Raw genomic sequence first — 16,311 nt, forward strand, 5'->3', positions numbered from 1 at the left:
CTCTCTTGATTTCTCGCTCTCTCCTCCCTCGCTCTCCCTTCTCTTTTCTCTCTTTTCGTCTCTCTCCGGCTCCCTCGCTCTCCCGATCTCTCTCTCGCTTTCTCGCTCTCTCGATCTCTCTCTCGCTTTCTCGCTCTCTCGATCTCTCTCTCGCTCTCTCGCTCTAATTCGCATTGCTAAACAGTAACAGTAAATCGTTGAAAAAATGTGCTCCATCGTACGAACAAGCGATTCGTTTGTTAATTAAAATGACACATTCGGAAAAACAATGATGCCTCTCTATTATGCGCACAGTCGGCCGGCTCCGTGTATTAACATCCGCGAAATTGGTATTGTTATTCGCAGTGGCAAATTTATTCGTCATTCGTTCACGCATGCATTCGGTTATTCATTTCCGTGCATAATTCATTTGAATATATCCACGGTAAATCGTTTATATGAATGCTCATATATACAATGTTCCTCCGTCTTCGTTCACTCGTGTCTCACTCGAAAAACGAAACACTAAAACGTTGCGAAAATATGTTTTTTCTTTATTTTCGAAAATTCGTACACGTTTTGTACCATAATTACGTACGTTCTATACTAATTACACGCACCGCAAATTATTAATTTAACGACGCGAGCCCCGGGTTCATCTCGTGTCCGGAAGCATCGTTTATCTTGCTCGTTCTCAAGAAAAATATTAATTATTTCGCTGCTCGGGCTTCTTTCCACGGAGCACCGGCATTTAATCGTTCGTTTCGTTACGTGCCGCGCATTCCCGCGATACAAACAATGCTCTTTCCCCTCTACAAATTCGTCCCGTTCTCGTTCCAGAGCTCTGCGAGAAGACGTATTGTTCCTGGGGAGCGACGTGCGTCGTGTTGGAGAGCGGAAAACCTTTGTGTCAGTGCCCGACCGTTTGCCCTCTGACCTCCGATCCTGTCTGCGGCTCCGACAACGTGACCTACACCAACTACTGCCACCTTAGACAGACCAGCTGCCTCAAAAGAAAAAGTACACGTGTGCAGCACCAGGGCGCTTGTGGTGAGTACAGTTTTCTCTTCTATCGCACGTCTTCCAAGCGTCGCGCTGTCTCCGATACCGTCGCCGGAAACGACGAGACCCTATCTTTCGTTCTTGCGCGCGATTCGATCGTTTTTGTTAACGGTGCGGCCGGAGAGTTGCAAACGACACCGATTCGTATCGATGTGTAAGAATGACGAGTCTGCGAGAATAATGAAGCTCGATTTTTATAATTATAGAATGTTATATTATTATGTTAATTAATTAATAGAATATTATATTACAATATTATTGTGGAATATTATATGATTATATTATGATATGATTATAGAATATTATATCATTATATTATGATATATAATTATAGAATACTGTATTATTATATTATGATATAATATTATAGAATACTATATTCTTATACTATGATATAATTATAGAATATTATATGACTATATTATGATATATATAATTATAGAATACTGTATTATTATATTATGATATAATATTATAGAATACTATATTATTATACTATGATATAATTATAGAATATTATACGATTATATTGTGATATATATAATTATAGAATATTGTATGATTATATTATGATATAATATTACAGAATATTATGATTAGACTATGATATAATTATAGAATACTGTATTATTATATTATGATATAATATTCTAGAATATTATATGATCATATTTTATGATATAATTATAGAATAGTAATATATCGAAAGTAATACACCAATATTACTCATTAATTTGTCAATATTATTATTAATGTATCAACATTATTTATCAGTGCTATTATTAATCTCAATATCGACACTCTTGAATTCTGTCAATTTTTTTCAACAAAATCTGCAGTCTACCGATTATAAAAAAAGCATCTATTATCAAAAAATTTTCAAGGCTTCCAGCTGAAAAATTTCTCCCTAAATTACAGTGTTTTTTTAAACATATTTAATCCGATCTCAGGTTCCCGTTCCCCCCAAAAAGGAGCTCGTTTAAAATTCCCCTCGATTAATCTCCGCGTGGCATCGATTTCCTGTCATCGCGTCGATTCGACACCGGGCAACAAATTCGGTTGGGAAAATGAGGGCCAAAATCGAAGGGTTAAACAATGCAGCAGAAACGACTTTATACGCAGTGACTCGATATTATGAACGTATAATGATCCGCGCTGGTCCCACTTTAATGCGCGGACGCAATCGACATCGTCGTCCCGGAAGCGAATACGAACAAAAACCAAAGCGGATCCGGTCGAATGGCTGCCGCACTCGCGAACAACGGCCACGGCATCACGCACGCGTCTCTCCGTTATCCGCGTAGAATTCGCGAAACCGTTAAATAATAACGACGCGATATTAAATTCTAATCGAAGAATTTCTGTCGAGCGCGCGCGCGCGTACCGGCATGGCCGGGGAGAGAGAGCGAGGAATTCCACGTGCGCGGCGATTACAAAGGCAAAGAATTCGAGGAGCGTCATCGAAATGACACAAAGTGTCCGATCACGGATGAAGAATGAAATTTTATGCCGGTCGTTTGTGCTCAAACGGGGGAGAGGCTCCAGGGGGTGGAACGATCATGGGGGGTTGAAGCGCAGCCACGAAAATTTTCGAACGATTTTTAAAATCGAATCGAGAGCGATCTGAATTTTTTCTTTCTTTTTTGAGGCGTTACAGGGCGTGGACGATTCATAAAATAATTCCTGTTGAAACTGGAGACGAGTAGAATGACAGATCCAATTAAAATATATAATTATAACAACAAATATATAATTATATTTATTATTGTATTTATTTCTATTTGATTTATTATTTATATATTATTCTATATTATTATATATTTAGAATTATATGTTTATTATATATCCGTGTATATTATTATATATTATTATATATTTAGGATTATATATTTATTATATATCTACGTATATTATTATATATCTATGTATATTATTATATATTATTATATATTATTATATATTTATTATATATCTATGTATATCATTATATATTATTCTATATGATTTATTTTCAATTTATTATTATTTTATTTAATATATTTATATTTATTCATACTATTATTATTGTGTTATTATTTGTGTCCAGTATTTTCGACGAAAACAGGTTAATTTTCGCAAATCTCGACCACCTAAATACAAACGAATTAACTGACCGACTCGGTCGAGTTTCGAAAGGCTTTTCGCTTGTTAAAAATTGCACCGGTTTAAAGCACCGTGTGCGTAGCCCGAGCCGACAGCGCCGGAAATAACCGGGACCGGACGCGTTTCTTCGGGAATTACAACCGCGACAAATGGGTTCCACGTCAATCCTGATTCCAGCCGCTGGCATAACTCGTCGTTTGTATCCTTCGAACGTTTCCCCCCGACGGCGTGACGCGCGCGTCGGGACGCCCCCGTTCCGACGGCGTATATCGGGGCCGCGCGTCTCCATTTTCGCGCGCACGCAAAACCGATATCCGCGGGATAATATGACGTGACGTTCGGGAGAACCGCGCCGATACCGTGGGACATTATCGTTATTGCAGGATACCGGGCGCAATAAGTTTCCAGCCCCGCATCGACAGATCTGCCGCGTACGCGCGGCGCGACGAGATCCCGCGGAGGTTCCGCGACCGCCATTAGAGGATCGACAACGAATCGAGCGGCGGCTGTTACGCGATGAAGAATCTTTGTCGCGAGACCGAGAGCAGGACTGCCGCGTTCTCCTTTGGCTCGCGCCGAGTCGCCGAAAGAGATCCCGGGGTTTTCGTGCTCGCTGCGCACAAGGAGGCTTTTTTTGCTTTCCATGTTGTTACGTCGAGAGGAAGCATAACTTCCAGAGGAATCGATATGAAAAATGTGGTTGCGCGACGGTTACTTCGCTCGAATGTTTCTGGGTATAAATAGACGGTGGAATGAAAATCGTACGCGTGAATTGGAAGACGTTGGAGTCGAGTGCAATCTCGTTTCTTTATTAAATTATTTTAATACAGTGTAATTAGGGTATTGATATTTTTTGCTTCTTTTAATTTGCTCGCTGTTCTGTGTTTCGCTTGTACGTTTCTCCCATAAACGCATCGGATCCGCAATATAATTATTAACAATAGTTACGTATATAATGGTTAATAATATAGTAGACTTGTATATAGGTGGTCCCAAAATTATGGTACTTTCGGGAAACGAGAGATTCCTTAGGTCATTTGAAGTAACTTCTTCCTTTACAAAAATTTTCTCCGAGACTTCGTTTACGAGTTATTAGCGAAAAACACTGATCAATGGATCGCGTACGGCTGACGCCCCGCCCTCGCGACCACTTCAGTCGCGTCAGACGGCCGGCGCGACGCGGCATTGGTCGCAAGGGCGGAGCGCCAGTCACACTCGCTCGTCGATTGGTCAGCGTTTTTCGTTAATAACTCGTAAACGAAGCCGCGGATTGCATTTTCGCTGAGGAAAGAGTTACTTCAAATTACCTAAGGAATCCCTAATTTCCCGGAAGTACTATAATTTTGGGACACTCTGTATAATAGATATACATATATAGTATACTTAAATATATTAGACAAATACAAGTTATCTATATAAACAATAGACAACAGATCTGACGCATTTAATAAAAATTTATGAAAAATAAATTTGCTTCCGAACGAAAAAGAAACGAACGTCAACACGTTAACAAAGTCTCGACATTTAATTTGCGAACACTCTGTACGTAAGCCGCAAAAGACGACACAACCAGAGATTTATAATTCATTTTTAATGGCCATTTTTATGAAATTCTTTTACAATTAGCGTACCCTTGTGCGGCATAATCAGCGCACAGTTCGTTTCGTATTTATGACCCCAGCGTCGCATTGAATACAGTGTATAATACGGGTCCCCACCATTCACAGCGCGTATTAATTATACGAACAGCGAAAGTTGTTCCGGGCGGATGGAAAAAGCAATTACAAAAATACTCGTACACCCGGCATTATCGCCGGGTTCATTAAGTCAACAGCTATTTTGCAACTTAAATTCGTACTGTCTCGAATTTTAATTAGATATCCTTCCTGCACGCGTAACATTAAATGTATCGTATTGCTGTTTTATTAATTTAATTATCGAAACTCGATTCCGTGTCAATGTATTCGGTATCAGAATTCGTTTCCGCCATTGTTTGCCTTTATGCTGCGATAATGAGGGGTATGATGGTTATATTTATTTGTTTCATGTGTGTAATATGTATTATGCAATATAATATATCATTATTAATACTATATAATATATAATACGTACTATGTAATACTACTATATATAATACTATAATATACATATATATAATATTATATTATATTATATACTACATATTATATATATTATATTATATATACTATATAATACTACAAATACTACGTAATATAATAATATATTAATGATACAATAATGTATTAATAATTATATATTATAATACAATATATATACAAACGTGTAATAAGAATATTAATTATCCTTTTACGTGATTACATTTTAGATTTAGATAACTGTCTAAAATTTAGCGACGCTAAATAAATTTTTCATAGAGTTCACATCTATTTTTTGGGGGGTAAAACAACAGTATATTCGTATCTTTTTAACGCTAACATTGTAACATCGATTCCAAACGAATCTCTAAGTTCAATCGCTCTTTCTAAATCGATTTCCCAATTTGTTTCTACGTCGATTTCCTAAAAATAAGCGCACACAAATATTCGGTAAAAATATCATTAAAATAAAACGATTCCTGGGGAGTGTTGCAACGATTCGAAAGGGGTGGAAAATGTTTGGAAACGACGTGGGAGACCGGTCAGGTTCAACCGAAGCAAGGAAACACAAGATCCTCGAGAAGGTAACGGACAGACCCGACACGAAATACGAGGGGAAGGATGGAGGCCGGCAGCGTTGGAAGACACAAGGGGCGTACGCATACGTGTAAAGGGGTGGTTCGGTGGAAACGGGACGCAGACGGTCAGAGACGTATTTTATCACACTCGGATCCCTTTCTGGCCGACGGGATCGCGCCGCCATGAATTAACCATCGCCCTCCCCTCCCCACCCCGATACTCGATTGTTGCTCCGTTAGAAGGCTCGGGGCTGCCGCGCTGATTCTCAAAACGATCTTTTATTCAAACGAGCCTACACGCGCTTGTATCGACATCTTCCTTCCGGGCGTCGGAGCCCCGGGGGCCAGCCGTGAAAATCTTATGGTTTTCCACGAATCGAATATATTACCACGATCCGCGTCGCGGCGGCGGCGCCGGCTACGAGGCGAGTGGGGCGCCGGATGGGGGCCGGAAAAGGGGTGAGGATGTACGTGTTCATGGAAATTACTTGGAATTCTTTCAAGTTCCCGCAATTGCTCGAACGAATCGAGAGAGACTCGGTTCTAAGGGAAGATTCGACCTTTCCGAGGCGCGAACATTTTTCGGATTCTGGGCGAACGCCGCGACGTGTATTACCGGACAAAGAGCGAGAATACTTAGGTGTTTCAGGTATTTCGATGCTCGGGGTTCGTTCGGTGAAATCATTTCGCGGTTCTTGCGCGTTGCCTTGTGATCGCACGGTTTTTACTGTTAATTTTGTAATTCTGCAATTCTGTAATTCTGTAATTCTGTAATTCTGTAATTCTCTAATTTTGTGATTCTGTGATTCTCTAATTTTGTGATTCTGTGATTGTGTAATTCTGTAATTCTGTAATTCTGTAATTCTCTAATTTTATGATTCTGTGATTCTGCGATTCTGTGATTCTGTAATTCTGTAATTCCGTAATTCTACAATTCTATAATTCTGTAATTCTGCAATTCTGTAATTCTGTAATTCTGTAATTCTGTATCTCTGTAACTCTGTAATTCTGCAATTCTGTAATTCTGCAATTCTATAATTCTGAAAATCCGTAATTCTGCAATTCTGTAATTCTGTATCTCTGTATCTCTGTAACTCTGTAATTCTGCAATTCTGTAATTCTGCAATTCTATAATTCTGAAAATCCGTAATTCTGCAATTCTGTAATTCTGTAATTCTATAATTCATACGATATTTCTTCACAGAACTCATTCTATAATATATATATCCATCGAATAAGACTCATTAAAATGTTTTCTATCTCTTATTTCGTTCATTTATGAATAAAAACGATCGCCTTTATGCCTTTAAACGAACTTAACATTTATCCAATAAAACGCGTACTAAATTTAACGTGTCTGAAAAATTGGATACCGATATGAACAGGAGCCCCCGAAAAGACGGGTCCAAACGGACCCGTCGACCCACCCGACAGTTAATTAACGCGACAGCGATAGCCGTGCCAAGCGTGGAACGATCCGTGCGTAAACGAGTTTCGGAACGAGAGTTCCCGGGATCTTCGTTGATGCACGTCGCCGGGAGTCCATCGAAAGCCACAACTCAGTCGGAGCCAGAGTTCGTTCCTGCTCCTTTCTTTCCGCGCTTTCAATTACCCTTGAAGACTCCCCCGATCCTGAAAAGTCTGGGAACGACACGCAAGGTCAGAACTACTCGAGATCTCTCTCTCTCTCTCTCTCTCTCTCTCTCTCTCTCTCGCGGGGAGAGCCAAGTTTATGAAAGCACTTGGCGAGCCTTCGCCTCCGCGGCACTCGTCCCTTTTTTATCAGTCTATTCGTTGCAGAGTAACGACGCTTATATCCGAGAAGTTTTAACTGCGTCTTCGTTTAACTTCCGCGTCCTGTATACGCGAACGAAGGCATAGCTTTCGGAACTGCGAAATAGAATACAGCCGCGGAAATACGGTCACTTAACCGCGGTGGGAGAGCCGGAATATATTTTCTATAAAAGGAAAGTCGGATGTCCAATTAACATTATTTCGTTCTCTTTCCTTCCGCGAATTCTTTCTCCCCCCCTTCCCCCTCCCGTCGTGCTTGCATCCACGAGTCGCGATGGCTTTCGTTGCGACTTAATTACCGGAAGGTAAATAAAAGGATCGTTACCTTTTTGATGATTCTGTCGGATCGAGTATAATGCGGTGACATTTCTCTTTTTTTTTTAATTCTTCTCAGTCTTCTTTTTAATTATTTTCAATCGGATCTATTCACTTTTGCCGCGAATGCGTGAAATTATGCATAGATCCACGTGATCCGCAGTCGGTCACTGTTTCGACTTCGTAGAATTTTTCAGTTATGCTAAGAATTGTATAACTATAAGTAGACACTGCGGATCTTTAAAATAATAATATCGTTCAACGATTCCGTGAAAACGGAGCTAAATGGAAATGCGATTCGCTGAAAATAACGCAACAGTGTTCTTAAATTCTGCCATTATTTTTACTGTTCCGAATTGTTTTTAACAATTGTTATAATAAGTGCATCAAATCCACTGTATAATTGTAAGAAATTCGACGGAAACCATCGGATCGTTGCGAAAGCAATTTCAGATCTTTCGCGAGCTGTTTGCAGCGATTTCTCCCGGAAATGCCAAATTCCGGGTTGCTCTGAATTTCCCTGTCCTACTTCTACGCCTATATAATTTATTATCGATGTTAACGATCGAAAGACAACATAACGAGCACAAAATGGTCTGTTTACTCTGTTTCGCGACCTAGTATTCTCGGATCTGCCGATTTCAACCCTGACCTCCGAACATTTCTGCGCGAAATTACCGAATCCGGAGAACCGAAATTGCTCTCGCAACGATCCAATATGTGCAAAATAGCCCTAATCGATGATCAGCCTGTTCAACAAAAGGGAAATTTAACTGGAATGCTCGTTAGTCCCTGGGAAAATCACGCCGACTCCGTTTCTCGTTATTCCGGGAGCGGAACGCAGTCGTCGGGCGAGGTTGAAAAAATGGTGAAAAAAATGTCGGCTCGAGCCGGGAACCGGAGGATATCGGCTGTGAAACGGAAGTTGCGTAATTCTCGGCACGATGGTAAAAGACGCTCCAGCACGCGTATTATCGGCGTATCCCTTCCATCCGCAGTTTTCGGCGCCCCTTTCGCCCTTTCGGCGCCCGTTCCTTTATCTTATCCGCCGCGGTTCTACTTCATCGCGGCCCCTTCGTTCGCTGCGAGCGAACCAGCTGCCCGGCGAACTTCCGTGTTATTAAACAGAGCCGGCCGAGCAAGAAGAGCCGTGAAACAGATTTAACGGCCCGCCGGTATTGTTGAAGTCGGCGCCCCAAGCTTTTTGTATTTTCCACTTTCCGCGCGATGGCCTGATTTAATGTAAGTAGCCCGTGTCATAAGTACGCAATGGAGAATCTTGGAATCGAGCTGCAGTCTCTGAGCAGCAGCTCCTTCCCGAAATCTCGTAACTTATTGTTTTTGCCTTTTCGTGCCGGCGATGGTTCACTTGGAATCTGTTTTATCGCTTCGTCTACCGGCGATGTCTCGTTCCCTGATTATTCGAATTAATTCGTTTAATTTCACGAAGTCTCTGCGTTACGTGAATCGAACGATTTTGAATATTTTTAGTGGATCAATTTATTTATTGTGGTATTTTTATTTATTGATATATTTATTTATTGATATTTTGGTATCTGAACGTTTTGTTGGAACAATTTTGAGCATTTTAGTATATGGAAGTGATTTAATTTGGAATTTTTGTGAAGCCAATTTACTTGTACATTTTAATTGTTCTTAGGTATTTATTTATTGTATTATTTCAAGAGATTGTCACATTTATGATGAAAATGACTGGATGGAATACTAAATTATAAAGAGATTAGAATAATTGAAGAAAGAATAATTTAATTATCTTCTCTTGAATTTATAAAAATTAATAAAAGAGTATAACATGTAATAAATCTAATAATGATATATATATATATAAAATAATAATAAAATAAAATATAAATTAATGAGATAATAATAAAATAAAGTATAAATGAATAAGATAATAATAAAATAAAGTATAAATAAATGAGACAATAATAAAATAAAATATAAATGAATAAGGTAATAATCAAATAAATAAAATGAATAAGATAGTAATAAAATAAAATAGAAATGGATAAGATAACAATAAAATAAATAAAATGAATGAAATAATAATAAGATCAAAAATAAACGAATAAAATCGAGAATGTGTGAAACCGATGGAAACATGTGAAGAGTCTATAATGATTTATCCAGTGTAATTTGTTTCCACGGATCCAGGGTCCACTCGACGAACACTTGAAACGACACGTCCGCGAGCAAACAAACTTATCACGCAATCCGCAATTATCCCGGGCCCAGTCAGGAAGCGGTGGCACTGTCGTTGCGGTGCTATATCATTTAATCGCGTCCCGTACGTTTACACCGGGCCGGCGCCTACCCCCTTCTTATTTGCCTTGCCACCTTCCCTCTAACAGCTTTCCCGTGTGCGCGTAAATTATTATGCGAGCAAATAATGCGGGACGAGCGACCCGGTATCGCGTGCAGAGTATAACCCGGGTCCCTCCCTCGTGGTCTTTCCTCGCGAGCTCTATTCTTCTCCGCGTTCTACCCCTTTCTCTCCTTCTTTTTTTGTTTTTTTTTATTAACAAGCACCTAGAACAGGGGTGTCAAACTCGCGGCCCGAGATGAACATTTTTGATGTCAAGTATCAGGACGTAAACAATAATTTAACTTTATATATGTTTATTACAATGTACTGGTCAAAATAAAAATATTTGATTCTATGAAGATTGATTTTTTTCTTTTGCGGCCCACCTAAAGTTAAGCATTGTTTATTTGGCTCAAGTTAGCTTTTGAGTTTGACAGCCCTGACCTAGAACCTCCGGTGAAATTGATTTGATCTGCACATACATATAGATTCGCAGCTAATCGGAAAGGCGTTTTATCGAGTTGGCGAAACTCTGTTTTTATATACATTTTTATATATATGTATACAGCATCGGAATCTCGGTTATCGGGGCATCCGAGTGGCTCGATGGCACAGTAACGAATGATGAAACTGGCACAGTAACTAGCGCCGCGCGAAATTGGCGGACTAAAATTTTTTTAACGCGCTAGAATCTCGGTTGTTCGAATTAATCAGGAGATCGTGGAATATTTACTTCATTATGCGATTCATTTAATTTTAATAATCTGCTGTAAACGATGCTGATAATTATAATTGTTATTATTGTATTTATCGTATTAAACACATTATATTCTTTTATAAAATCTGATAAAAATTGTCGTCGAAAGAAGCTATAAATTCTCTGAGTATCATGTCACGTGTTACAATTTTAAATAGTTATATTCGTCAAATTAATTTGATGTTAAAATAAAAGGCAATAAAGTATAATAAATTTATTATTATTATTACTATAATAAAAATATTTATTTTTATTATTATTATAATATATCTATTATTATTATTACTATAATAATATATCTATTATTATTATTATTATTACATATTTATCATAATTATTATTATAATGATTTCGTAATAAATACGAAACATTTTCATGACCGAAATACAATTTCGACGTTTATAACAATAGCTTTTTTGATACAATAGGACCAGTCGCTACGTTCCCGCTTATTTTCTTTCAAATACAATCGGATGCATATTATTTTCCGTTCCATTAAAAACGAAACCACTCACTTGGTTCCACGTTGCTGCACCCCCTTAATTACATTTAACGTGAAAACAGGTATATTTCTCTCATTACAACAGTATAATGAAACATTAATACGCCGGTTCGACTTTGTTCTTTGACGAAGCTCGAGGACTTGCCGTTTTTTTTTCCAAGTAATTTATGCAGATCGTCGGAATAGGAATGAAAGCGGTAAACGTGCTTTTCCCGTAGCCAATTTCGCTAAATACAGTCGGCGTCCTTTTGATTTCGCTCTTTTCCGACGTCCTCTCGTCACATTCAATCGGCACCCACTCGCGCCCGATCCGCGGCTATTCGTCGAAGTGACTGATCACGAATACATCGCCTCGAACGGCGTTATCCCCCGTTTTTTTACTCGCGTTTTCTCGCTCGCATTTTCAATATCGGCACGCACCGGCCCGCCGCGTTCTTTCCTCCCCGATTAAAATGCGCATTCAGAGCTCGCGCATCTGAGCAACGGCCGCGTGTCTGCAGTTCTTCTTCCGGTATCTTCCGTCGACGATCGACACCGATTTTCGCGAACGTGTCTGCGCGCTGCCTCTGTCTAATGGATAAGAAACGACGGAACTGAAAGCCCCGATAGGTGTGCAAGAACACGGAAATGGGAACGCGCTTGTAATAGTTGCATCGTCGCGCACCACGCGTGGAGGAGCTGTTGCTATAGCCGAGGGAATTTTTAGGATGAAACATTTCCGAGCGATGCAAAATATTGCATAGTAAATATTATAAAATATATTTATGTAAATTGTTGTGATACTAATCAATATTTGTAAATAGATTTGTATAAGTTTAGCAGGAATTTAAATATTTGCTGCAAATGTAGATATTTATTAGAAATATAAATATTTGTTACAAATGTAGATATTTATGAGAAATATAAATATTTGTTACAAATACAAATATTTATTATTAATACAAATATAAATATTTGTTACAAATACAAATATTTATTATTAATACAAATATAAATATTTGTTACAAATACAGGGCGAGAGAGCGAGAGAGCGAGAGAGAGAGAAAGAGAACGAGAGATCGAGAGAGCGAGAGAGAGATCGAGAGATCGAGAGAGAGATCGAGAGATCGAGAGATCGAGAGAGAGAGATCAAGAGATCGAGAGAGAGAGCGAGAGATCGAGAAATCGAGAGAGCGAGAAATCGAGAGAGACGAAAAGAGAGAAAAAGAGACTCTGACGGCGCAAAGAAAAAAATCGGTGGTCCGCCCGTCCGTCCGCCAAAATTCGCTCGAGTTAGCCCGCCGTTGATTTAATCGACGTTTCGAAATTCTCGCCGGGTCCGTGTGGACCCTTTGACGCCGGTGCACGAAGCCCGCGGGGACCGCGGCCGAGCGAGCACGATTTTTGTTTTCGTCCGCGACGAGAATATCGTTCGGAGGGGGGAAAGGTCCCTTATTACAGGAAGATCGATTGCTTCTTCGCGGGGACTGTACGCGGAACCAGGGGGGAAATTGGACCACCGGCGGCGGCCGAATGAATTGGAAATGCAATCAGAAACGGTGGAGCTCGTTCCACCGAAAAATTCCTGGCCGCGCGCGCGCGCTTCTACCCCGTCCGCTCGCGAAGATTATTCTCGTCCATTTTCTCCGCGTAATCGTGTATGTGCGCCGGGCGAAAGCAGCGGCGAGAAATTAAATTAATTTCACCGGCTTAAGAGAGGGCTCTCTCTCTTTCTCTCTCTCTCTCTCTCTCTTCCGACCCGGACACCAGACCCGATCTCTCCGTTTCCGGCTCACGTCACACCGCCGGAAATGCTTCGCTCCCTTCGCTGCTTCTTTTTGTCGGCGAGTGCCACTTATCACGTGCACTCGAGCTACAGAGTGTTTCTAAGGTAACAGGCTCGGGCTCGGGCCACGTTTCTAAGGAATCTTTCAAAGACATTTGAGAAGCTGAATTTCAGAAGAATTAACCGCGGGTAACGTTCTCGGACGAAAACAGCCTTCCCGATGAACTTTGAACCGGTCAGCTGTTCTCGACGAGCGTGCTCGTCGCGATGTGAAGTATTGCCGTTTTATTCGTAACGAGCACGTCGATTACAACTAATTGATTGAGAAGAATGTGTATAATATGTATAATAATTAAATAAAAGTTGAATGTATGTAATGTATATAATGATTAAATGAAAGTTAAATATATATATGTAACAGTTAAAAATAAAAATTAAATATATATGATAGATATATAACAATTATATAGAAATATATATATATAAAATACAATAATTAACAATAATAATAAGTACAATAATTAAAAATAAAAGTTGAAGATATATAATATATATTACAATTAAATAAGAACTAAATATATAATATATATAGCAGAACAGTATTAACAATTATATATATATAAATATAGGCATATATATATATATTTATGAAACTATATATTTTATAAAAGAGAGCGTTGTACTTAAACAAAGTATTATATTAAAAAGATCAAACGTGGATTCGTCGCGAATACTATTCAAAAATAGAATATTTCACCACACAAAGACCGTTTTCATTAATTTCTGACCCAACGACGTATAAAAAGATTACATCGAATTAATTGTTCAGCAATCGACGTCGAGTCTAAGCCGACTGTAATTAAACCGCGAGTTTCTACGCGGTCGTTTTACATCTTTTTTTAAAAAAAACAAACGCGTACAGCGAGAAATATCAAAAGTTTATACGCGTTTCACTTTTTAACGAGAGTTTTTTAATCAACGAAAAACGATTTTCCATTACCTTCGTTCCGACCGTATAGAACTGAAAAAAATTAAAAACCTCGTAAAGATACACGGTCGAAATTAGACTCCGGATATTTATGCATCCGTGGGAACTGCAGATTCGAAAAATCCACGAGTTTAACAAGGTGCCTGAAACAGCATTTTTATTTTCTCTTTCGAAACGTTCTTTGAATTCTAATCGTTGCCGAAGAACGCACGAAACTGTGCATTTGCACGGAGATCCGCGATCTGCGAATTATATTATAAATGAAAACTAAAAGGTCGTACACACTTCGAATGAATAAGAACGCGAGATCGTCGAGTTCGTCGCTTCTCTCCGCGTTTAGACTACTCGTCTGACCACGTGCGAACTTATTCTACTTGTTCGCATCGATTCTCGCGACTACTACTCGGCCGCTTTCGAATCGATTTCAGGCGCGCGGTCCAACGTTGTAATTAATTTTCCGTCCCCCGATGGCTCGGAAATTTCTCCGTGATTGATTCCGACAAATTTGATGCCGCGACTAAATTCTACGAGACGACTACCCAGGGATTTATCCGAACTGCTTCGTCGTTGACTGCAATTCGTTTCGAGGCGCGACCTGCGATCGTTCCACGAATTCGCGAGTTTCGAATGTCGCAGTTTCTTCGTCCGCCGTATTTGTGTTATTGGACAACAACCGACAAGCAACACCTTCGCGAAACACCTCTCCAGCCGGCAGATTACAAGGCGACGATGTAAAACGCGACTTGGCCAATTTTCGCAGTAATTTGCGCGGCCCTTGTTTCCGAACTAAGTTGCATCCACGGCCTGTTATCTGGCCGAAAACGACGCCGGCAAAGGGAAAATCGCGATTCAAATTTGCTTCTAACGAGCTTCCGTAAACGCGCGACAACGAGTTATCTGAACGAACGAGAAAAAGGCGGCGGACGGATCTCAAAGCGTGTGCCGCCTGGTCCGCAGTTTCGAAACTGTTAATGCGATCGTGCGGCAAACGCGCATCGAAATAGCGAAAATTGACAAAGTTTTTTCCGCGCTCTTTTTTTTTCGTTTCTTCGACTAAGCAATTTATCCGAGCATATTGAAATATGCACCTGGCGCACCTGGAAATTGACTTTCTCGCGGAAAATACTTTGTAATGTAAACTAAATTGCCTTTTTTCCTCTCCCCCCCCCCCTCCCCCAGCCAGAGAGCGAAAAAAGGCGCGGTAGATGACGCGAAAAGCTGGACATCGTTCGAATTTTATACGATAAATTATTTCGCAACTTGTTACCTTTACGTTGTGAAACGACGGAATTGTAAAGTGGATCGTGTGTTTCGAAAAAACAGATTGAAAATAGCGTCTGATACGGTCGAGATGATCTCAATGTTCGATTTTTCCAGGCGAATTCGTCGATTGAGTTACATTCTCGATGCAAATTATAGGTTAGAATTTGTAATTAGAACTTTAAAAATTTTCGTGTAATACGTTAAACAATTCCTTAGCTTGTCCTTTTATATTGTCGATGATTATTGGAAATAATATTAAATATTTGCACGAAATAAAAATGTTCAAAGACAATCGTGAAGAACATGAATTAAACGCAAACAAAGTATTTCTTCGCAAATAATAAATATTACTATTATAAATAATATTACTATTAAATTCCTAGTGCTATTAAACTAATTGACTAACTAAACTATTAACTGGTACTATTAAATTCCTATGTCTTCGCAATTTTGTACTTCAACCGCTCATTTTTATGGTGCATAAAATGGCTGCAAGGTTATGTCAGGAATTAAAACGAAAACAAAGTATTTCTTCGCAAATAATAAATATTACCATTATAAATAATATTACTATTAAATTCCTAGTACCATTAAACTAATTAACTAACTAAGCTATTAACTGGTACTATTAAATCCCTATGTCTTTGCAATCTTGTACTTCAACCGCTCATTTTTATGGTGCATAAAATGGCTGCAAGGTTATGTCAGGAATTAAAACGAAAA

The 16,311-nt window shown here is 39.3% G+C and overlaps 1 protein-coding gene across 6 annotated transcripts in view; it reads left to right on the forward strand.

The window, feature by feature from the left end:
* Nucleotides 1-16,311, forward strand: part of LOC117219778 (agrin) — an 846,148-nt gene that overhangs the window by 582,799 nt on the left and 247,038 nt on the right. For all 6 annotated transcript variants that reach the window (XM_033469208.2, XM_033469209.2, XM_033469207.2 and 3 more), the window contains one exon: nt 820-1,029. In XM_033469208.2, coding sequence (XP_033325099.2) covers nt 820-1,029 — 210 coding nt within the window. The remainder of the gene's footprint in view (nt 1-819; nt 1,030-16,311) is intronic.

The sequence above is a fragment of the Megalopta genalis genome, chromosome 5 (assembly GCF_051020955.1).
Source record: "Megalopta genalis isolate 19385.01 chromosome 5, iyMegGena1_principal, whole genome shotgun sequence".
NCBI classification, from domain to species: domain Eukaryota; kingdom Metazoa; phylum Arthropoda; class Insecta; order Hymenoptera; family Halictidae; genus Megalopta; species Megalopta genalis.